This window comes from Mastomys coucha, unplaced genomic scaffold (genome assembly GCF_008632895.1).
Source record: "Mastomys coucha isolate ucsf_1 unplaced genomic scaffold, UCSF_Mcou_1 pScaffold20, whole genome shotgun sequence".
Lineage (NCBI taxonomy): Eukaryota > Metazoa > Chordata > Mammalia > Rodentia > Muridae > Mastomys > Mastomys coucha.
The window spans coordinates 85,483,035-85,505,575 of NW_022196903.1; the positions used below are offsets into that span (position 1 = coordinate 85,483,035).

At 49.5% G+C, this 22,541-nt stretch overlaps 2 protein-coding genes across 8 annotated transcripts in view; one reads left to right on the top strand and one right to left on the bottom strand.

Moving 5' to 3' along the window:
* Positions 1-11,260, top strand: part of Slc6a6 (solute carrier family 6 member 6) — a 76,142-nt gene extending 64,882 nt beyond the window's left edge. For all 5 annotated transcript variants that reach the window (XM_031382589.1, XM_031382591.1, XM_031382587.1 and 2 more), the window contains 5 exons: positions 536-673; positions 1,907-2,009; positions 2,453-2,553; positions 4,477-4,647; positions 7,196-11,260. In XM_031382589.1, coding sequence (XP_031238449.1) covers positions 536-673; positions 1,907-2,009; positions 2,453-2,553; positions 4,477-4,647; positions 7,196-7,339 — 657 coding nt within the window. In that variant the 3' untranslated portion in view covers positions 7,340-11,260. The remainder of the gene's footprint in view (positions 1-535; positions 674-1,906; positions 2,010-2,452; positions 2,554-4,476; positions 4,648-7,195) is intronic.
* A 2,876-nt stretch (positions 11,261-14,136) lies between these two features.
* Positions 14,137-22,541, bottom strand: part of Grip2 (glutamate receptor interacting protein 2) — an 82,292-nt gene continuing 73,887 nt past the window's right edge. For all 3 annotated transcript variants that reach the window (XM_031382594.1, XM_031382592.1, XM_031382595.1), the window contains exons 22-24: positions 18,917-19,060; positions 17,135-17,281; positions 14,137-16,251 (exon numbers count right to left, since the gene is read on the bottom strand). In XM_031382594.1, the coding sequence (XP_031238454.1) occupies positions 16,093-16,251; positions 17,135-17,281; positions 18,917-19,060 (450 nt within the window). In that variant the 3' untranslated portion in view covers positions 14,137-16,092. The remainder of the gene's footprint in view (positions 16,252-17,134; positions 17,282-18,916; positions 19,061-22,541) is intronic.

Here is a 22,541-nt window from a genome sequence, read left to right on the forward strand (position 1 = left end):
AACCAATGGATTCTTAGATCATGGGATTTCTGGTGGGTTTAAGCTACCCTGTGAGTCAGACCTGAAATACCTTTAGGGCTCTGGATGGGGAAACTGAGGCCAGGCTTTGCCCAGAGTCTCCCAGCTGGTTAGTGCAAAGGTTGGCCTTACTGTGCTGTCGCCGAGCAGTCCCTGTGAAAGGCCAGGCGAGACATTCATTGCTTTAATGTGTGTAGCCTCAGCCTTGACAAAGGAGAGAGGCTGTTAAGGCCACACCCCTCTCTCCAAGTGTGTCCAGGCAGAGAGCTGACCCTGGCTTCCTAGAGAAACAGCTGCTCCTCATGAGTGTCTAGTGATAAGGGGTGGGAATGGCCCAAATGCAGCCATACCTTCTGAGTTGCTTGGACCACAGAGCACAGTGACTGCCTGTACAGCCCAGGGTCTGGCTACATGGATTTCCAGGTGGGTCTCATGAGATGTAGCCCAGTCCTCCTTACGAGCTCCAGGCCTGCGTTGAGCCCCCTCACCCCTTTCTCTCTCTCCCTCTTGCCCTCAGTTTGTTGAAGTCGAAGGACAGATCACATCCTTGGTTGATCTTTACCCGTCCTTCCTAAGGAAGGGTTATCGTCGGGAAATCTTCATAGCCATCTTGTGTAGCATCAGCTACCTGCTGGGGCTGACGATGGTGACGGAGGTAGGTGGCTGCCACTCTGGGTGCTGTGAGGTTTTCCCTTCCGGCTTTGGATTTCTCAAGGCCACAGAGGAGGCCGAAGCTGGGAGAGAGGCCTGAGGGGGTGGGGTGGGGTTCCCCTTACCACACCTCCTTTAGGTTGGTCCCCAATCCCTATTCTGTCCAGCTCTCAAACGATCATGCAGCTTCCCCCATTATTCCCTTTTTGAGTTGTAGTCAAACCAGGATTGTAGCCCTTGCTTGGCAAGTGCTCTACCATTTGTGTGGGTATCTGCTGAGGAGAGTGGACGCTCTTCCAAGAGGGCACGGACCACACTTTAGGAGGAAAGGAAGCCAGGAGCAGAAGGGAACAGAAGGGTTGAAGGCTAGAGGTTTCAGTGGCTGGAAAGGGGGCAGATAAGAGGGCATGAGCCTGCCATCCTCCAGAGCATGCTTTCCTGCCCCAGGATCCTGACATGCCTGAGGTCTCTAAGAGAAGGTTATCCGTCACTTCCCAAACCCTCTTCAGGCTGTCAAGATGTCTCTGGGGTTAAGAGCACTAGTTGCTCTTCCAGAGGATCTAGGTTCAATCCCCACATGACTACTCAAAGCTGTAGCTCTCTACTGGGGGTCCAACGCATACACGGTCTACAGACACACCTCATGAGGCAGAACGTCAGTTCGCAGGAAATAAAAATAAAAGTTATAAAGCATCAAGAAAATACCTCTACAATCAGGTAGCCTCTCTACTCACCAAGCACCAGCCATGGTGACGTGACCACACTTGGTTTTAAGACGTCCCGTGTGTAAACTTCTGTGACCCTTTGTGTTGCTTAGACGTGTTGTATTTTCCCCCAATCCTGTGTATTTTGTCAAACATGAAGTTGAATTTGTTATAACTGGCCTTGAATTCACAACAATTCACCTGTGTAGACTTCTAGAGTATTTGTTGTAAGCCTATGAACCACCACATTTGGTCCTGAATATTTTTTTCCTTCTTTCCCCTCTCTTTCCTTCCTTCTTTTTCTTTCTTTCTTTCTTTCTTTCTTTCTCTCCCTCTGTCTTTCTTTTTTCCTTTTTTTTCTTCCTTTTTCTCTCTTTTAAAAAGTACCTGTATTTGGTCATTCTAGCTTTTGCCAACTTTTCTTTGGAATTAAAAAAAAGATGTATTGATTTGCCATAGCTCTTTATATATGGGGAATCGGAGACCATATGACAAACTAACTTTATCTTTGGTATTCTTTTTTTCCTTCACAGGGTGGCATGTATGTGTTTCAACTCTTTGACTACTATGCAGCTAGTGGTGTATGCCTTTTGTGGGTTGCATTCTTTGAATGTTTTGTTATTGCCTGGATATATGGTGAGTATGCATGTTTGCATATCCTTTTTCAAGCTGTTCATTTTGGGCAGAGAATATAATGGAAAAGCTTCCCTTGTCTGGAATGTTCACTCCAGGATGCTCCTTGAACATATCACAGACAATCCCACGGAAGGCACAAGATGTGAGCATGTTGCTATAAATATAGCACTGTCGCCTCAGAACCCAGGGTGACCTAGTCTTTGGCCCAGAAGTGGTCCATTTTGATCTCTCAGAGAACTGGGTTTGGCCACGCTAAGACGTAGGCTCTGTCTAAGACTTTCAGCAAAATGCAGGTACCCAGCTGCACTGAGTGTCACATGGCCATGCTTGGTGTGGAGATATGGGCCTGGTAGTTAGAGGGGGTGACCCCTGCTGCATTGCTCCCCGGGGCTATTCTGGCTTTGGCCACCGTGTCACCGGGGACCCACTGCTATCTCTTGCAGGCGGTGATAACTTATATGACGGTATTGAGGACATGATTGGCTATCGGCCTGGGCCCTGGATGAAGTACAGCTGGGCTGTCGTCACTCCAGCTCTCTGTGTTGTAAGTCTCACCCCGGCCTGACATTTTCACCTTGTGGTCTCCTGCATTCTGTGGGCTCCGATAAAGCTAGCTTCAGCTCTACCTGGGGCAGTGGGGGCGGTTTATTCTATGTTGCCTTGGTTGCGTAGGGTTTTGTAGGACCAATAGGAGTTTGTGATGAAGAGGAAGCAGGAAGGGCAGTGTCAGGGACGCTAGGCCAAGCTGCTGTCCTTTGCCCGCCACCTTGGAGCTGGCCTTGATGTTTGTGTGGGTACCTTCTCTGAGATTCTGCTTTCACAAGCAGATCCTGGCCAACGCCCTAGGGATCATCGTGTGTGGGAGTTCCACTTGTACTCCTCACTGTAACACTGCTGTTCCTGGTCAGCACCTTGGGGAATCCAGACGTCCTTTGCTTTAAAACCAGTGCTTAGCAATTAACCGGTCCCCTCTCCTGTGACCTCTACACCCAGGCCAGACCAAGCGGACATGCTAGTTCACTCCTCTGTCTGGGTCTCAAGTTTCTTTACCTCACCTTGTCACCTCTGTGACAAGGAGACCCTGATGTGAGAGACCTCAGTGCAGGTGACCGTTGAGAATCTGATGAGCCTGATTGCGGCTCTTGGCACACATACTCTCCAGCAAAGTCAAGAGACTGCAGACAGCCACTGGAGGCCCAACCCAGGTAGAGTGGCAGTCAGCTGGGCACAGGCTGTCCTTGTTCACAGCTGCTTGTGCCTGGGGTTCTTCTCACATTGATGTCCGGTTTCCTATCCTCTGGACCAGAGGTAGACTGCAACTCTGGTGGCAGAATGAGGCCCCCTGCTGGAAAGCCTAGGTACAGACCAGAGTCACCCCCCTCAGGGGGAGGGGTGGGGGCTCACTTTATGGAAGTCACAGCTTTCTAGGCAGAAAGCAAGAGAAGGGTAGGCTCTGTGGGCCACCCGTCCCCACCATGCACCACCGTCTCCTGATTTTAGGCAGTGAGTACTGGATGGGTTTTGCCGTGGCACTCCCTGAGGGTGCCTCATTTTCTGAGGAGAAGGATACCAAGGCCAGTTCCTCCAGAGCCAGAGTGTCCCTCAAAGGCAAAGGTAGACTCCTTATGGCCTTAGGGTTCAGAGCTCTTTTCAGGACCTACTGTTCTTTTCAGGACCAAGGCCGGGTCTACATCCTGTCACTGGGACCAGACCAGTGTGCCAAGAGATAATGGCATTTAGGCCACTGGCTGCCCAGTGCTCATCTATGCCTTTGGCATTTATGGTGTACCTGCTGTGTACATCTAGAGCCACATCTGGTGTTAAAAGAGAGATGCTCTACAGTGGTGGTTCTTAACACCCCCCACCCCTTCACTGGGACCACCTAAGACCATTGGAAAGCACAGACATTTACAAGATGAATCATAACAATACCACAATTACAGTTGTGAAGTAGCAACAAAAATTTTTCATGGCTGGGGGGTGGTCACCACAGCATGAGGTCCTAAAGGGGCTGCAGCAATATCAGGAAGGCTGAGAACCACGGCTCTGCAGGGAGGGAAACAGCCGAACTCTGGGTATCAGAGCCACATTGCTTCTGGAGGGAAAAGCTGGGGCCTGGGTAAGTAAGGCCAGCGCACTGGAGTGGAAGTCAGGTGAAAAGATGAAGGAAAAAGGATGGGCAGGAGGAAGCGGCCTGTGTTAAGGCCCTGGGCACATGCAAAAGAGCCGGAAAGAGCCTTGATGGGTGGGGGTAGATAAAAAAGGGAGGGGTCAGCTATGAGCTGACCTGGGGAGCCAGCGGAGGATGAGCAGGTGACTTGGTCAGATTTTCCCTGGAGAGATTCATAGGCACAATACCACTCCATCTCCATAGTAAGGATAAAGGAGAGAGAGGCCCTACCCCAAGTAAAGTCCACACCACTCTCAAATGCCTACAGACCCTCTGACCGGCCCCATCTCTCCACAGGGATGTTTCATCTTCTCGCTTGTCAAGTATGTACCCCTGACCTACAACAAAATCTACCGGTACCCTGATTGGGCAATCGGGCTGGGCTGGGGCCTGGCCCTTTCCTCCATGCTGTGTATCCCCTTGGTCATTGTCATCCTCCTCTGCCGGACGGAGGGACCGCTCCGCGTGGTGAGCACTAGGCGTGGGCAATGGGAGGTGGAAGACAGACAGTGTTGGTTTCTTTGTGACATTAGGCAGGATGCTCACCCTCTCTGAGTCCCAGGTTTTTTTCTTAACCCCATGAAAGGCAGGAGTGTGCTGTGGGAAGACAGACCGGTGCCATTCATATTGGAGAAGGCTTGGTGGTGACATTTAAAGTGGGCCATGAACTTAAGAGGAATGTGCCCAATATAGTATAAGGTAGAATGTGGTCCTGGTGTGGGGTATAGAGGGTCAATCGCTAGGCTAGAGAGGGGACAGAGGCCTCATGTGCCAAGTTAAAGGCTGTGGGAATCTCTGTTCTGAGTCAGGGCAGGAGCTAAGTTCTGGAAAGGAAGCCCAGCATTGCCCAACCATGCCACCCTCTGCTGGGGTGTGCCGCCACCTCTGCCCTGCTCCCAGCCTCTGGGACTGCCTGTCTCCTCATGGCGCCCCTTCTCTTCCCCCCAACCTCCTTAGGAATTCTTCCCACAATGTGGGAGCCTCCAGGCCTGGCAATCCCCTGCTCTTTCCATGAAATCCCTTTCTCAGAATCCACTTCAACCTTTGCACCTGGGCCAGCTCCAAGGCCCCACCGTTTTATTTTGGGCTGTTTTTATTCTCAAAGAATCTGGAGCCAGGATGTCCTGGGGCCCTGGCTCCCCCTTGAGTTGGCCCAGGCTTCCTCCTGTGGAGGGGGCTGTATTGGCTAGGAGAGGGGTGGAGAGGAGACACGGAAGGAGCCAGGGCATCAGACGGCTTCCCTAGAGTGTAGAGGAATGGGGCTGGGACCTCAGCTCTCCCACCATTAAAGCCAGAGTCAAAGCAACCATCTCTGTTGTTGGTGCTGAAACAGTGGGCTCCAGACACACAGGCAGCTGCAGTGCCAGCTCCGAACCCTCCAGGTGGTCCAACTCCCGTCACCCTAAATGGATATTAGTACCCAGACATGAGTTAGCTGGACTTTGCAGGGGTCTTTAGAGGTATGTTCTGGTTGCAGTTTTTGTAGCAGTCACTAAGTTGTGGGGGTTGTTATTTTGGTTTTTGAGACGGTATGTAAATTTATAGCCCAAGCTGGCCTAGAACTCACTCAAGTCCAAGTTGGCCTCAAACATTCTGCTCTCCTGCCTTAGGCCTCCCTAGTGCTGGGATTCTGGGTAGACACCCCACTGTCTGGCTTGAAGCCCCATTTTAAGAGGCTGGTTTGGCCTGTGCACACAGGTTTGTTCAGAGTGAGCTGCTGGGGAAGGGAGGAGCAGCCGGGAAGGATGTCTCCCCACTGCAGGAGAGAGCCGCAGCCCCCACCCTGGCAGCACAAGCTATCCTGGTGCCCCGCTAATCGTGAAGTAGCAAGTGGTAGAGTTTATCAGAATCTCCAGCCGGGCCAGGGTTCCAGACCAGACTGTGCTTCCTCTCAGACAGCGGGGTGGCTGCCAGCTGGGTATGCTTTCCCACTTTGCATTGAGAGCCCAGTGTTCCAGTGCAAGAGGGGCCAGGTTGAAAGCTAGCAGGCAGGTAGGCTAGGTCGGTGAGGAGGAGTCTACCTGCTTGAGGCAGCACCAATGTCTGTGGGAGGGGCATGGCGTGGAGTTACCAGGTCTTGTATTTGTTTGTTTGGGTGCTTTTTTTCCCTCCGAGAGAATGTGGAAATGTGAATTCTCCAGTGAAATGATGTCTTTTTAAATAAGCCGCTTCTCCCAAGTCCTTTGAAACTCCTCGTGCCAAGGAGAACACCAGGCCTGGCACATGCAGGCTTTGAGCAGCTCTCCCACTTGTAAATTGGCTACGGTTGGATGTAAATACCTAGGAGGGCCTTTTGTTCCTTTCTTGTTTTCGGGTTTTTTTTTTTTTTTTTTTAAAACTGCTGGCCTGTTTCAGTCAGAGCAGACACCCGGCAGGAAGTAGGCAGGAGGCAGGAGCCAAGTTCCACTCCCACTCTGCTGGTGACTTCCTAGAGTCCCTGCAGAGCTAGCTCTTCCCTCCCCAGTTCCATGGATCAGTCAACACTCTGAGAAGCCTGGGCTTCATGGCTAGAGTGTCTGAGAATTCTCCTGTAGGCTCCTCTCTGAAAGGACCACTCCTCCCTGCAGTGGTCTCCCAGGCCCAAGTCTTCAGAAGAGGGGGCTCCTTGTCTCATGAAGGCTCTGGGAGGCCAAGGAGTACACATTTCTTCTTGGGAGTGGGGGCTGGAGGAGAGGTGAGGGTTAGGTCAGTTTTCCAACTCTAAGACACCGTAGAAACAGAAAGTCAGAGAAACCAGGGAGAATAAACCACAGGGAGACAGGACTCAACTCCTCAGGGGAAAGAAATCTGCCTGTGGATGTCCTGTGTGTACCCTGTCTGTAAGCACGAATACAGAGCTTGGCTGAGGAAGCTCTCCATTTTTACCATTCCCCTCCATTTTTAAAAGATCCACAAAAGGGCCAGAAAGGGTAGCAGTTGGCCAGATGCCATAGAGCAAGTACCCTGGGATGTTGTGGAGGTGAGTGGGAAGGACCCTCCCTAATCCGCTTCTGATCACCTCCTCTTTCTTTTGCAGAGAGTCAAATACCTGATAACTCCCAGGGAGCCCAACCGCTGGGCTGTGGAGCGCGAAGGGGCCACACCCTTTCACTCCCGAGTGACCCTCATGAACGGCGCACTCATGAAACCCAGTCACGTCATTGTGGAGACCATGATGTGAGGTCCGGGCCATGTGACAGGCGCCGCTTTCCTGCTGTTTACTACTAACGTTAGATTCTCATAGGACCAGGTTTACAGAGCTTTATATTTGTACTAGGATTTTTTTTTTAATTGTCACAGAAAATGTTACTCTATGTGTGTGTGTATGTATCCTGTGTGTCTGTATATGTGTATTTTGTTTTGTTTGGGGGATATTTTGTACAAAAAAGAAAACTCATGGGCCTATGTCCTGGGGAGAGGATGGACTTTCATATTGATTTCGATGTATTTTATGGGAACTTGGTAAATTTTTCTTTGTATTTTTTTAACATATAACTATATATACTTAGAGTCTGTCATACACTTTGCCACTTGAATTGGTCTTGCCAGCAACGGATCTCGTTTTTTCAAAAGCAATTCTTCGGTGCTTATATAGCTGGCAGAAAGTTCTGCCCAAAAAACAAACGAAAAAGAGAAAAAAAGAAAAATACTAAATGCTGGGTGGAATTTTCCTACGATGGTGGATACATCTTCAAGAAAGGTGTAGTCCCTTCTGAGCTGGTTCAGGAGGAAGAACACAGCTGAGGAAAGGTAGCCCCCAACTGCTGAACAGACCTGAGGGTGGGGAGACCCTCACTCTTCCTCAGCCAACAGGAAAGATGCCAAAATAATGGCCCCACCCTCAGCATGAAGGATAGATCTGAGAGCAGCTGAAGCGGTTGTAACAGGGCCAACGCCTGCCCTTGAAGCAATGGGCGGGTACTCAGTGGGACTGTCGGAACTACCGTGGGTTTTAGAGGTAGGGACGTAGGGACGTCTGAGTGTCTGGTAAGAAGGGGGCTTGGGTCTGGGAGCCTCTGCAGGCCCAGGCAGAATCCCCGTCCTTTCTTGAGCACCCAGTATGGTTGCCTGGAGCCAGTCCACAGGAGCTGCTGGGGCTTCCGGGTGGGGATCACATTCAGGAAGTGTCTCGGTATTTGTGTGACGTCATGCGGGTGATGACCAGAGCATTCCCCAAGAAGAATGTATGTTGGTGAGGGCCAGAGGCAGGAGGCTAGTGGACCAAACGATGTTAGCAGCTCAGGAGGGTGAGTGTGCCCCAGGCTGGCAAGTGTGCCCCAGGAGGGCTCTTTTCTTCTTTGCCTCTTGACAAACTTGTTAAAGGCACCACCCCAGAACCATCCAGCTCCCAGCAAGGAGTGCTCCAAGGGGCTGTAGACCCTGGATCTGAGTTCAAGTACAGAGCCAACTTGGTAGTGACCTCAGAGAATTTCCAAGCCACTGCGTTGGCTGTTGGGACAGGTGTTTGCCCAGAGGGAACCGCAGAGAGAAGGCAAAGGGAAGTTTTGTCCATTGAAGCTGTCTCCACAGAGATGAGGTCAGTACTCCAGAGCTTGCCCAGCATCAGGCAGGGCTGTTTCCTTCTGAACCAGGAGAGGGCACTACACCTTCACCCCAGCCTCCACTGGGCCCAACTGTGCCATCCTGAACTTCTTTGACAAATGTACAGACGTTTTTCTGTCTCCAAAGCAATGTACTCTGCCAAGTGACCCTATAATCCTCTTCCAGTGGTTGTTGACTCAGCCACCCATGATTGTACTGTGTTCCTGTTGTCCTGTGTATTTCTGGTTGTTCTTGTGTTATTTTGAGTGTTTGGAGTTCTCCTTCCCCGATTTTACCGACTTGTAATGTACCCTGGTTTTCTTTTGTTCGATGGAACCTCAAAAGTAACCACTGTGGGTGATTGAAAGACAGGTGAAGTGTAAGGGAGAGGGAGGCTCGTCCAGCTGTGGCAATGTCTGTGGTCATGCCCGTCTACCCTACCCCTAACCCCCACCGGGCACACCCCCCTGGCGAGCCTTCAGTATTTTGGGGTTGGCAGACAAATGGCACCACTCTGGAAATGGTCTGAGAAAGGCCTTTTTAATCATTCCCAGATTGAATTCTAGACCAAAGACACAGCGGGCCAAGTCCCCAGGCCCTGCCTGGATGGAAGGCCAGCCACCTCCCGAGCCCACTCCCCAACAATGTCCCCTCACCTGTCTTCAATACCCTCCTCACCCCACCCCTGGCCCTGACGACTCTTGTGATTCTTGTCTTTTCACGTCTGCATGTAAGTAACATTTTGAAGTAGAGCTCGTGACTCTGGTCCGCCTGCCTCCTGGAGAGAGGGCTAAGCTGTTCACCAACCAGCCCTGGCCTAGAACAGGCCAGATCCTGTCCTGCCTGTCAGATGGAGACAGGAAGCAAGGAACATTGCCAGGTTTAGATGAGGACTTTAGGTGGGCCCAGGAGACCTCTCCTGGGAGATGTTATTTGGTCCTAAGAGTTATGTGATCTCCCAAGTGGAGGATCCCTGCTGAGCACTGTGGACAACCCCAGAGGGCCCCATCCAAGGCACTTATGTAAACAGAATAGGCCTAGCATGGGGACTTACAAGGTGAGCTAAGTGGAACTGGACATTTGAATCTTATGTAGCTCCAGGCTCTCCAAGACATAATAGAGGGAAGGCAGGACCAGGGCATTGCCTAAGCAAACTGTCAAGCCTTCCCTGTCAACCAAAGGCCAGAGCTGATGAGGGCCCTTGCCCCATATTCATGGAACACCTCACCGTCCTGCTCACCCAGGGCCCCACACCACCCTTCCTTCCTCCCTCCCTCCAAAGCCATTGGGAAGTAGGAATTGATGCACCCTTCCCTCAAACTGTACCACAGGAAACTGAGGGCCAAAGACATCATCGCTAGTATGAAGAACCTTAGCCAGGCTGTGTGGGTAGGCCTTTGACCTCCATGTAGCCCAGGGCTATGCAGGAAGTAGCCAGAGAGGGTTTCTTCCCTTCTCTGCCTCTGGCCTCCAGTCCTCAGCTCCATACCCCACCCTGGAAAGCCATGCAGATCATGGCAACGCATGAGGAGAAAGCAGCATGTGCCTTCTCTGCACAGAAATGGGGCTTTCTCTTATCACAGGGAGTCACTGCCACGGCCCACAGCATTCCAGCCCCGCCCCTCTGCACGGGGCAATGCTCTAGCAACCAGTCTAACAGGTGCCAGCCCAGTTCCTCTCTCCAAGATGCAGACACAAGCCAGGAAGGCACCTTAGAGAAGGCCCCTCACAGTCCCACTCAAACCTGAGACCCCCTGTCCTTATGGACATTTGTAAATACCTCTGTGTGCACACCCCTCCTTCATCAAGCCCCAAACCACACACACAACAAAACCCAGATACTCCAAGATGGAGAGGGGTGTCCCGGAAGCCAGAGCAGTGCCTCCTCCCCTCCTCCATCTGATCTCCCAGGAGTCAGGCCTTCACAGGAAACTGGCTGTCCATGCTCTCTGGGAGGGAGGAGTGGTGGTGGTGTCATTACAGGCATGTTCTGGCATGTTCCCTGAAGGATAGAGCATCTTGTTATATATTTGGCTTCAAAATGAGATGGTAGTTCCATTTTTTTTTTTTTTTAAAAACCAATTAATCTTTCCAATCCCTAACAACTGTGACTGTATTTAGCACAAGAAAAAAAGCTGAGAACGTGGGTTTTGCCTCCTTCAGAAATATGTCTGGCTCATCAGGACATTTTTTAAAAACTTCAAAATATTTTTAAGATATTTTAAACTTTTGTAAAAAACAAAAAACAAAAAAACAAACGCGCGCACACACACACACACACACACACACACACACACACACAAAACCTGAAACCAACCAAGAAGGGGAGGAGCGTTTGTGTTTGAAGGATCCTTGGTGTGTGACCTGTCTTGCAGTATACAAGCTCTGTGTATGTTTAATTACGACAACCCCGCATTTTGCAGGGTTTTGGTTTTTTTTTTCCTCTTTTGCTTTTTAGATGAATATGTATATTGATATTTTAAATCCATCTTTGCTTTTTTTAGAGGAGTTTATAATCACCTTGTAACACAACAATAAACATTTCCTTTTTAAAATCCAAGAATGTCTGGTGTGTTTCAGAGTGGCCAGTTCACCTCAACATTTTGGCCAGCACTTTACAGTTTATAAAGGGATTTCACTGGGGCTGGAGAGCTGGCTCAGCTGTTAAGAGCATTTGCTAACCTTGATTTTTTTCAGACACTAGCTTGGGGCTGGCTAATTAGAACAGGCTGGCCTGGGAGTCCTAGGGACTCACTCTCTCTTCTCCCCAGCTATGAGATTGCAAGAACTGTTGCACCTGGCTTTTGGTGTTGGTCTGTGCATGTGGATGCAGTGCCCATAGAGACTAAAAGAAAGCATCAGAGCCCCTGTAAGATAGAGTTAACAGGTGGTTGTGAGCTGCCCATGTGGGTGCTGGGAACCAAACCCGATCTCCTGGAAAAGCAGCAAGAGCTTCCAACCACTAAACTGTTCCCTAGGCCCCACCTGACATTTTAACATGGATTTTGATTAAACTTGGGTCCTGGTGCTTGTAAGCCGAGCTTATAACTGGGATTTGGCCACCCCCACCCCACAGCCTGGTGCAGTGAAACCAAAGCAGGAACCACATTCTTGTGGAGGAGCTACATTGTTATACATTCTTACTAAGTCTTCATACCTTACACGATTAAGTTTCCATTTTCTTTTTGTTTGTTTGTTTGTTTTTCGAGACAGGGTTTCTCTGTGTAGCCCTGGCTGTCCTGGAACTCACTCTGTAGTCCAAGCTGGCCTCAAACTCAGAAATCTGCCTACCTCTGCCTCCCAAGTGCTGAGTGAGGTTAAAGGCGTGTGCCACCACTGCCCGGCAAGTTTACATTTTTTAAGCTTAATGTATCCTGAAGACCATGTTTTTCAACCTAGTGACCCCATGATATATACCCATTCCTTTGCCTTGCTAAATTGAACCTGTGACATATGATTGTCCTCTTGGCTTATAAAAATGTGTCTTCCCGGATAGGTTGATGCCTTCCCTTGCACATGATGCATGCTTGCACTTCTCACAGGTAGCCTTGAGCCCTGTGTCCCCCACTCTTCTGTCCAGGTGCCAATAAGAAATTATCTTGGCAGCTGTGGGGTTTTGTTTTGTTTTGTTTTGTTTTGTTAATCTTAACCCTTCCCTCAAAAGTTAATGAGGTAGTGCCCTCTGAAACCTCACTTTCAGACCAGCAGCTGGCTAGCCAGTTCTAATGTAGCTTGCTTTAAGCAGACAGTCATGGAATTGATTTTCCTTCAGGTCCTACAGCTCCTTTGTCTTGGCTGGGTTGTTACATGACTTCGGGTGTGAATTATCCACTGTGTTGGGGTGTTGATGCCCTCAGTTTCAGATTTTGGAGCACTTTGGATTTCAGGTTTTCATATACAGGCTGTTCCTTGCATCCACAGAGATGAGAGGTGTTGATGGGAAGCTCCCAGACAAGGGGTTTGTTCCGGGGTAACATAGACTTTCCACCCAGATCTGGGGTGGATGAGGACTATGGGTCTGCTCTGGCTGGTTTCATAGACAGTGTCATATTAAAAGAGCACCTCACCACTATGTTCCCACAGCCTTTTTGATGGCCTGTGTCTGCCTCTCTCCCTTTGTGTGTCTTAGCCATTTGGCTTGTGTTTGGATCCTGGCTCCACCCACACTACCTGTACACCTTCAGGCAAATCACTTAACCTTCTAGCCTTGGTTCCTCCCCTGAAGGCTGCTGGGAGGATCCCACCAGTTCTTACAAAGTGCTCAAAACTGTGCTTGGCTTATAGGCTGTGTGGACGGTGCTAGCCCTCAGTTCTATGCACTGACACCCAGAGGGAACAGCTTCTGTCTGCCTTTAGAGCTCCAAGTTTCCTCCATTCCACAGGCCTGGCCTTGTTCTCTGGACCCCAGAACTTACTTCACCCTGGGTCCTCGAGACTTGGGAGCCACAACTCCCTTCATCAAGGCCAAAGATCCCCTGGCCGCACAAACTAAGACGCATCCCACCCCACAGCCTAGTTTCCAGTGCCTCCACCCCTTTGGGCCCTAGAACCTGCCAGACTCATTTATACCATGGGTGCTTTGCACTTGTGGCACTCGCCACCCCCAACTCTACCCAGGACACTTCCTCTAGGTCTGTGCAGGGCTGGCTTCTGTCCTAAACTATCACCCCTTCAGAGAAGCCCTGCCTGGACTGCAGCTCTCCTCAGCCCGGCTACTCTGTTCCAGTAGGTTTTGTCTTCACTCGTCTTTGTGCCTTTATGACTCTATGACCAGCTCACTAGGATGCCTATGTCTTCACTAGGATGTACAGTAGCTGGGTTTTTATAAGATTTATTTTTATTTAGTGTGTGTGTGTGTGTATGTGTGTGGTGGATATGTGCACATAAGCACAGTGCTAATGGAGGCCAGAAGAGGATTTCGGTCTAGGGCTGGAGTTATGGGTGGTTGTGAGCTACTTAACATGGGTGCTGGGAACTGAACCCAGGTTCTCTGGAAGAGCAGCAGTAAATGCCCTTAAGCACTAAACCATCTCTCCAGCCCCCAAAGTGGGCCAGTATCTTTTGTTTAAAGATTTTTTTTCATCTTATGTATATGAATGTTTTGCCTCTGTGTGTGTATACATACATATATATGTAGTGCATATATGCACTACATGTGTGCTTCATGCCTGCAGGGGTCAGAAGAGGGTATCAGCTCCCCTGGGAATAGAGTCACAGATGGTTGTGACCCACCACGTGGGTTCTAGGAACCAGGTCCTCTTTGAGAGAACCAAGAGCTCTTAACCACTGAGCCATCTCTTCAGCTCCACGGACCGCTTTGTGAATGAATGAATGAATGAATGAATGAATGAAAAGAAGTTGAGAGGCTACAAGATCCATACAGAAGCTGAACCTTGCTAGCCTGTTATTTTTATAAAGCAAACAACCTACTTTGTGCATTTAACCAATTTTATTACAAAATCACCCCAACAGCACTCAACTTCCCCCCGCCCCCCAGTCACTGCGATGCCTGGTGGGACAAAGATTTTTACGTGGGCCCCAGACAGACCAGGAACAGCCTGTGCAGTGGAGCCATGGGTGTGCTGGGTGCTTCCTGGGAGCCCTAAGAAAACCCGCATAGAAAAATACTTTACAAGGAATATGTTCTAATCTTAGCCAGAGAAAAATACAGCTCTGGGGATGGGTGTCACAGGGGAGGTACCCAAAATGCATAGGCAGGCAGGATGCTCACTGGGGAGGGGGCTAGGGATGTTATGTGGGGCAAACACCCCTGTGAGAAGCCAGGGGGGATATTGCATATGAGAAGGCCTCAGGCCACGGCCAGAAGGTCCACCCGCTTGGCCTAGTTGCATACATCTGGGAGGATGGGAGAGCCTCAGCCCGGGGAGAGGGTAGTGGTCGAGTGGTTGCATTTTCGGAGCCTGGAGTCTTTAAGTGGAACACAGATTTTCCAAGCTAAGAGGCTTTCAGGGTACAGTCAGTCATGCCACACACCAGAAATCCAGAGAGGCTGAGCCATCTGCCCAAGGTCACCCAGCATCAGGTGTGCTGGTGGCCAGGAGTCACCTCTCTGCTGTGCCATTTACCTGCCCTCGAAGCCGAAGGTCTTAGTTCGTTTGGTGCCCATGATGGGTGGGTAGTATCTTTTTACCCTGGGGCAGTGAAAGTAGAGACACTGGGTTACCTGGACCCAGGCATTAGGGTCCCTGGGGAGGCCAGCATGAAGGGCAGGGTATGGGGGGAAGCTGAGGAAAAGCAGAGAGCTGACAGGTCTGAGTGGGCGGCTGGAGTTCGCTCTGTGTCTGTCAGATTTACTCAAGGTTACTCAGCCAAGGGAACTGGGGAAAAGAATGGCTTCTTAGGGCCCCAGCTGTCCTCTTAACAGGGAGTTCTTTCCAGCAATGAGCTTCAAGAGCAGAGAGGGGTGATGAGGTGGGGTTGGAGGCCCCCTGGGTCCTTGAGACCTTGAGCTGGACAAACAGGAAGCCAGTCTCCAAGCCAGCCCAGACCACTGGGAAGTGTCTTGAGTCTTGCTTGAAGCTGGAAGGGTTCTGCTTGGCAGAGATGGAGGAACCCAGAGTTAAGGGATGCTGGGGACCTCCTTGTGTAGCCTCTTTGGACACTGCTCCCTCTTGCTACTCTCTTGTCCTTCAGCCGACCTCCCTCCATCTCAGCTTCTTTCTTCTTCCTCTCTTCCATGGATGGGATCAGGGGCATAGCTGTGGCTCAGCCTTATTTCCATGGTTATCTGTTGGAATGGCAGGTGAGTGGATGCTCCTGGACCTTTTGACCTGAGCAGTGCCCTTTCTCTGGACGGGGACTTGGACTAAGGTTTTGTGGCTCAGGAGGGTTGATGGCCACAGCTCTGCTCTGGGGTTCGGAATCACCCAGAAAAGGAAATGATTGAACGACCAACCTGAAGGAAAGGGCAAGCATTCTCTAGCACCCCAGATGTTCCTAATTGGGGTTCTTCAGTATGGTTGGGGATGCTGGAGGCTCTCAAAACACCACCATTTGGGAGAAGGGCGGACACTGTTCTTGTGCCATATCTTTCCTGGTGGCAGGGTCCCTGTGCACTGGGTACCATCTGTACAGCTGGGTCACTGAATGCCTCCTGCCATAGACCAGGATTGTCCACCTCCTACTTATTAGCCTCCCAGGATGGGAAGCACTGGCAGCTCAGTCTAGTTGCCGCACTGAGCTGGGCTGTCCCCATTCCTCCTGCCACTCTGAGATGGGAGCTGAGCTCTCCTGGCTGAGCAGCAGGGATGACGCCTTTCCCATGAGGCTCTCCGAGATCCAACTTGAAGATGCCACTCTACCAGGTGTGGAATCTGCACACCATAACTGGATGACTGGAGGCCACTCCTCCAGCTGAGCTACATAGTGACTTCAGAGCATCTGGGGACTACTGGGGCCTGGTGCTCCTGGTGTCCTGCGGCTCTGTGCCAGTGGGTTACGGCTGACGACCAGTTCCAGGATGTCCCCAGCCTCTGCCAGGAGTGGTACCGCCAGACAGCAGTCGAAGTCCCGAGTGCGAACATGGTTGACCTACACAGTGCACAACCGAGGGACAGAGTCCCCGTGAATGAAAGTTCTGGAGAGAAGCTGCACCTATAAGACTGGCTAGAGCTGGAGAGAGGCTGGAATATTCCAGGACCAAAGCTTGAAGTTTATCTTGAGCTCCCATTGAATAAGTCATTCCTTGTCCACTTATGCCTGACCTAACATCCTTTCAATGATCAAGTGACCACTAGCTTCCACCAAACCCCCAAACTAAGAATGGCATTAGATGGCATCTGGGGCCTAAAACATGTATTTCTGATCTGCTATAATCAGCCTACCTGATATATCCACTAGTTTTTTTTTTAATGTATTAATTTCAACCACTAATGGCTCCAGAGTGAACTCTCTCATTCCCTTTGAAGCAAGAGCTGTGTTTCTCATTGATACATCAAAACTGTGATTTTCCTGAAATGAAGTCCTGCACTCACCCAGAAATAGAAGAAAACAAAATTTAGGTACATTTAGAACAAATACTATAAGGGAAAAAAAATGGCTTCAGCAAGGGAAGGGAATTCTAGGGAGGCTAAGTTAGGCAAAGCTTTCTTTCCCAGCATCCCTTTTTGTTAGATCATAGGATTGGTTCTGGTCGGTGGGTTGGGAAAGGATCTGTCATCTAATGTTTTGGAGTGACCTCAGAAAAGCAAGGTGATTTCCTATGTCATGGAACCTATGGACCTATAGAGGTCATGTATCTCAGAGGGACAGTTAACTAGATAAGCAGCCCCTCCATCAATCAAGGAGTCCACAGTCAATGACATCTCAGCTCTGACGGGAACAGCCTCACCTGACTCATCCCACTGGCCTTTCCATGCACACTTACGGAATAGGGCTCTAACCCTGGGCCAGTGTTGGGATTCCTCTGGGTTACCTGCAGGAGACGGTCAAAGGGCTGCAGGCCTCCAAGCTGAGCTGGCCCGTCAATGCGCACAGTGTGGACATAGACACCCTTCTCCAGGAGGCCATCTGAGACGCTAAAACCAAAGTCGTTCCTCACGGGGTCTTTGTGCAGGGTCACCTGTGGGGAGAAGGGGTGACCTTTACTCCAACTCCCATTATGTCCCTGGGATTCAGGCCCAGCCTACTAACTGGCCATACTCCAGGCTGCCCTCAGCAGCCTGTTGAGCCTTATGATGTTTGCCTTGCCATATGCAGCTTACCATGTGCATACCTAAGGAGTCCCTCAGAATGGGGAGCAAGAGATCATGGTGTTTCACCATCCAGGGCAAAACCCCGGACTTGGCATGTGCCCTGATGTCATGGTCCTCGTACAGATATACATGGGTGCAAGAGATGCAAGTAGTGTGGGAAGGTGATGTCGGTCACCTGCCTGCAGCAGCATGCTAACTGCTCTCTTGGTATCTGTAGGGTATCAGCTCCTGGACCCTATGAGGATCCCCAAATCTGCAGAGGCTCACTGGTGTAGGATCTGCACAGAACCTGTGCCTGCCTGTCCACCTGCTTAAGTTGTCTCGAGAAGGCCTCTGAAACCGTTCATCGGTGCTATATAAATGTTCTGTTCCCAGAATGAAGTCCAAAGTCAAAGTCAAGCCCATGATCAGTACAGATTTTTTTTCCCCTAGAATACTTTTTTTTTTTTTTTGAGATATGTTCTTGCTATGTAGAGCTGGCCTGAAACTTGCTATGTAGATCAGATTGGCCTTTAACTCAGAGATCCTCTGGCCTTTTCCTCCCAACTGCTGAGATTAAAGACCTGTACCATGATGTCCAGCTTTTCCCTGAGTACTTTTGATCTGTGATTGGTGGACTGAATTCAGAACCTGTAGATAGAGAATATCTCTACCTACTGTACATTCCCATATATTCATATATGTAATGTAACTTTAATATGTGTGCATGGACTTGTGTATGTAGCATACAAATTTTTATGCATACATGCATACAGGAATAAGAAGTTTGCTGGAAAATGCTTGTTGTGTATCACAGGTGTGTCTGTATGCAGGTATGGGGTGTAATTACTTAAACAGTGAGAGTTACAGAAAACCTAACCTAATAAAAATTCCCTGAGTATTTTAGTTGTTGCTGTTTGGTTGGTTGGTTGGTTTTTTAAAAATTTTATTATCATATGGGTTGGTTTGTTTTTTTTGTTTTGTTTTGTTTTTCAAGACAGGGTTTCTCTGTGTAGCCCTAGCTGTCCTGGAACTCACTCTGTAGACCAGGCTGGCCTCGAACTCAGAGATCTACCTGCCTCTGCCTCCCAAGTGCTGGGATTAAAGGCATATGCTACCACTGCCTGGCTAAATGTGTAGCCCAGGCTGGCCTCTAACTCGTGATCCTCCTGCCTCTGCCTCCTTCAGCAAATCCTACTGGCATGTGCCACCACAACCAGCTATCTTGTGTTTGATATTTTGTCTGCATGTATGTCTGTGTACTCCTTGTGTGCCTGGTGCTACTGGAGAGCAGCAGAGCAGATGGTTTCTACCTGGTATGAGTCTCAGGTATCAAACCTGGGCCCTCTGAAAGAACAGCAGTTCTCTTAGCTGCTAAGTCATCTTTCCAGCCCCTAAGTCTCTCTCTGTTTTATGATGAGAAATAATAAAGCCCAACAAGGGGTAGGATCCCCCAAGCAGATAAAGTCCTCAAGGTACCCAGTGCCCATACTTTATGCCTGCTTGCAGCCCCCAACACCAACCCTGTGCATCTCCAGGGGCGTTGGTAGCAGCAGCTCCTGCAGGTCTTCAGAGGAAGTTCGGACCTCCCGGCTCCGGCGCCATGGTCGAGAGCCAGGCCTGCCATCCACAGCCACGGACTGTACAGTGCCTGTCATGATGGAAGCCTGTGGGGACATGGTTGTCACTCAGATACCATATACTTACTCCATCTGGCTCTGTCAGGCAGGCCCTCGGTCACAGGGTAAACCCAGTGGATGAGAACAAGAGCCCCTGGCGGTCAGGGACAGCCTAACATCTGCTCTGTGTTAGGCTCGCTTCTCAGCAATTACAAATTTAAGTGATCTCCTGCTTTGTAGTGCTGAGCCACTTCTGTTTTTAAAGACAAATAGGTTTGGTGAGAGAATTTGAACTCAGGCTGACTCCACAGTTAGGGTTCTGTGCCTCAGCTCATATCAGCAAGGCACATGGGAGTGAGAATCTAGGACAGAGAGAAAAGTCAGTGATGCCTCCAGAGCCGATATCTCAAAGAACAGGAGGGGAAGACAAGAGTGCCCCTGGCAGAGCGGACGCGACAAAGATGGGCCATGGGAAAGCATGGAGGTTTAGGGTCTTACAGCCTAAGTATGTGACTTTTTATCCCATGGCGACAATAGGATGAGTCTGGAGCTAATTGGTGAAGAAGATAACAGGAACAGATGTGTGTATTTAGATGGGAATGGTGGCCAGGAAGGACATGGTGGGACCATGGAGTTGCCAAGCAAAAGTTAAAGGAAGGGTCCTCCCAATAAAGATGGAGATGAGAAAGGATCGGTGCTGTAGAATGGGCTGGGGCAGTAGGCAGAGTCAGAAGGGCCCAGCAAGTCGGTGTGAGCTGAAAACATCACATTCAGAAAGGGGTATCCACAGACCACATGCGTAGGGGATACGGAGGTGCCAAAGTAGGAGAGAGAGCCTCTTCCACTGTGATACTCAGCTTCCTGGGCACACAGGTACCTCCTTAGTCTAGAAGTTTCTTTCTCCATGCCCATCATGGCATCTGGAGTATAGTTCCACTCTGGAGTATAGTTCCGCCTGGCACTGATGATCTTCCAAGTGCAAGAGAGACTAAGAAAGCAACAGTCTTAGGGCCAGCAAAGCTGTCAGAAAGGATAGGAGGAGGGAGGGAGGACCCCAGGGGGAGAACCTTGGTGGAGTGGATGCAGGTGCCTTTTGTACATCTCTTACTAGTCCTCACCTCCTGGAGAGCCAGGGTCCACTAGGAAAGACCAGGACTTGATATCTTGGGACATGAGTCCTTAGAGAGTTGAGAGCTTAGGTGGTAGCTCAATGGGGAAAGTGTTTGCACAAGCATGAGGAGCTGAGAACCCAAGGCCCCAAGTATCTGTGTAAAGACAAAGCCCTAGAATCCTAGAGCTACAAGGGGGATGGGAATGCTGATCCCTGGGGCTCACTGGCCAGATAGCCTAGCCAAAATGGTAAGCTCCAGGTTCAGTAAGAGACCCTATCTCTAACTAGAAGGAGGAAGGGTTGGAGAAATGGCTCAGTGGTTAAGAGTACTATCTGCTCTTGCAGAAGACCTGGATTCAGCTCCCAGCACCCCAGGGCATTCACTACCTATGTAACTCCAGTTACAGGGATTCCGACGCCCTTTTCTGGCCTCTGTGGGAACTACATACATACATGTAGGGCACACAAGTGTGTGCAGGCACACACACACACACACACACACACAAACACACACGTAGGTAAAACACTCATAAAAATAACAAATTTTGTTTGTTTTTGTGAGTTTTTGGACAGGATTTCTCTGTGTAGTCCTGTCTGTCTTGGAACTCACTCTGTAAACCAGACTGGCCACAAACTCAGGGATCGGCCTCCCTCTGCCTCCCAAGTGCTGGGACTAAAGGCATGCACCCCCATGCCTGGCAAATAAACAAGGTGGAGAGCAATTGATGAAGTCGCCCAACTTCTGGCAATGAATACAAGGGTTTGTCCTCCACCCCCTCACACACTTAGACATACACACACACAGACACACAAACATACATGCACAAATGCACACATGCACGTACATGAACACACACACCACATGAGCATGCACACATACACACACATGAGCACACACACATGAACACACACACACACACATACATACCCTAGTTCTTGGACCCTTAGAACATCCAGGTAATACAGAGACTTCAGCTGATAGAGGTAACTTGCATTTCTATCCAGCCACAGAGAGACTTAGATGAATGAACTTAAACATTTTTTAAAATTAAGAATGAAAAATTTGAAGACAGGTATGAGTAGATGGGATTTATTTATTTGTTTCCATTTATTTATGGAATTCAGAAACCCAAGGAAGATAATAGATCTGAAATGTATGTTAGCAGCTAGGCACCGCTCAGGGAAAAATTGCTGACTCAAAGCAGGAAATTGGTGTGTCATCTCGCTGCTGGGTAGGACCAAAAAGGGTCAGTCTGCCAGCACATGCAGCACCACGGCTGGGCATGGGTGGGGGACTTGTGGTGGCTTCACCTCTGCATGGACGTATTGCAGAAACCTTTCTCAGTATTGCAGAAACATTGAGCTGAGAATGTAATGTTCCAAACCTTTGAAACTGGTGAAGTTCAAAGACTTGACAGCTCAGAGACTCTCCAGTACCACAGAGCACAGAGTCCTTGGGCAACTACAGCTGAAGTAGCTGCAACAATGAAGCTGAATTGCCAACCTGAGCATAGACCCTGCAGATAGGCCAACCCAAACTGTGGTGGTAGAGATAACAGATAGGTGAGCCCACACTCTGACCGTTAACACAACAGACAGGTGAACTTGCATGCTTGGGACTGGAACCAATATAGAATTCCAGAGAAACTTTAAGTCTGTCTAAAACATACAGAAAAGACGTTAAGAACGAAAAACCTCAAGATGTGAAAAGCAGAGAGAGGTGTTAGGAAAATAGAAGATGTAGAAATTGAAACAATTTCTAGGAAGCAAGTTAAATATTGGAATAAATACAGCCAAGGAGAGGCTTGGTGCAGTGGAAGATAGATTAAAGAAAGAAACTAGTTAAAACCCCTGTACAAGCTACAAGCTAGAGTCATGTGGGAAGGTGGCACTTTGGTTGAGAAAATGTCCCCATCGGACTGGGCTGTGGGCAAGCCTATGGACATTTTCTTGTTTGATGATTGATGTGAGAGGTTCCAGCTCACTACAGAAAGTGTCTCCCTTGGGTAGATGGTCCTGGGCTGTGTAACAAGGAGAACTAGAGAAGCCACGAGGAACAAGCAGAGCTCCCCCATGGCCTCACCATCAGCTCCTGCCTCCAGGTTCCTGCCCTGACTCCCCTGGACAATGATGTGGAGGAGTCAGATGAAAGAAATCCCAACCTCAAGTTGCTTTTGGCCATGGCGTTTATCACAGCAATAGAAACCCTGACGAGCACAGCTTCAACCCTCATTTTTGTAGATTTCAAGGGTTTAAATCAACACGACAGTGGAAAACATTAAAATACTAGATATAAAGTAGACAAGAGTCCTGCAAACAAAAGTGGTAGGGTGCAGTCAAATCAGAGCTTACAGGTTAACTTGTAGCTTTGAAATATACTGTATGAAGAAAGAAGAGTGGAGATTTAAACAGCAAAGA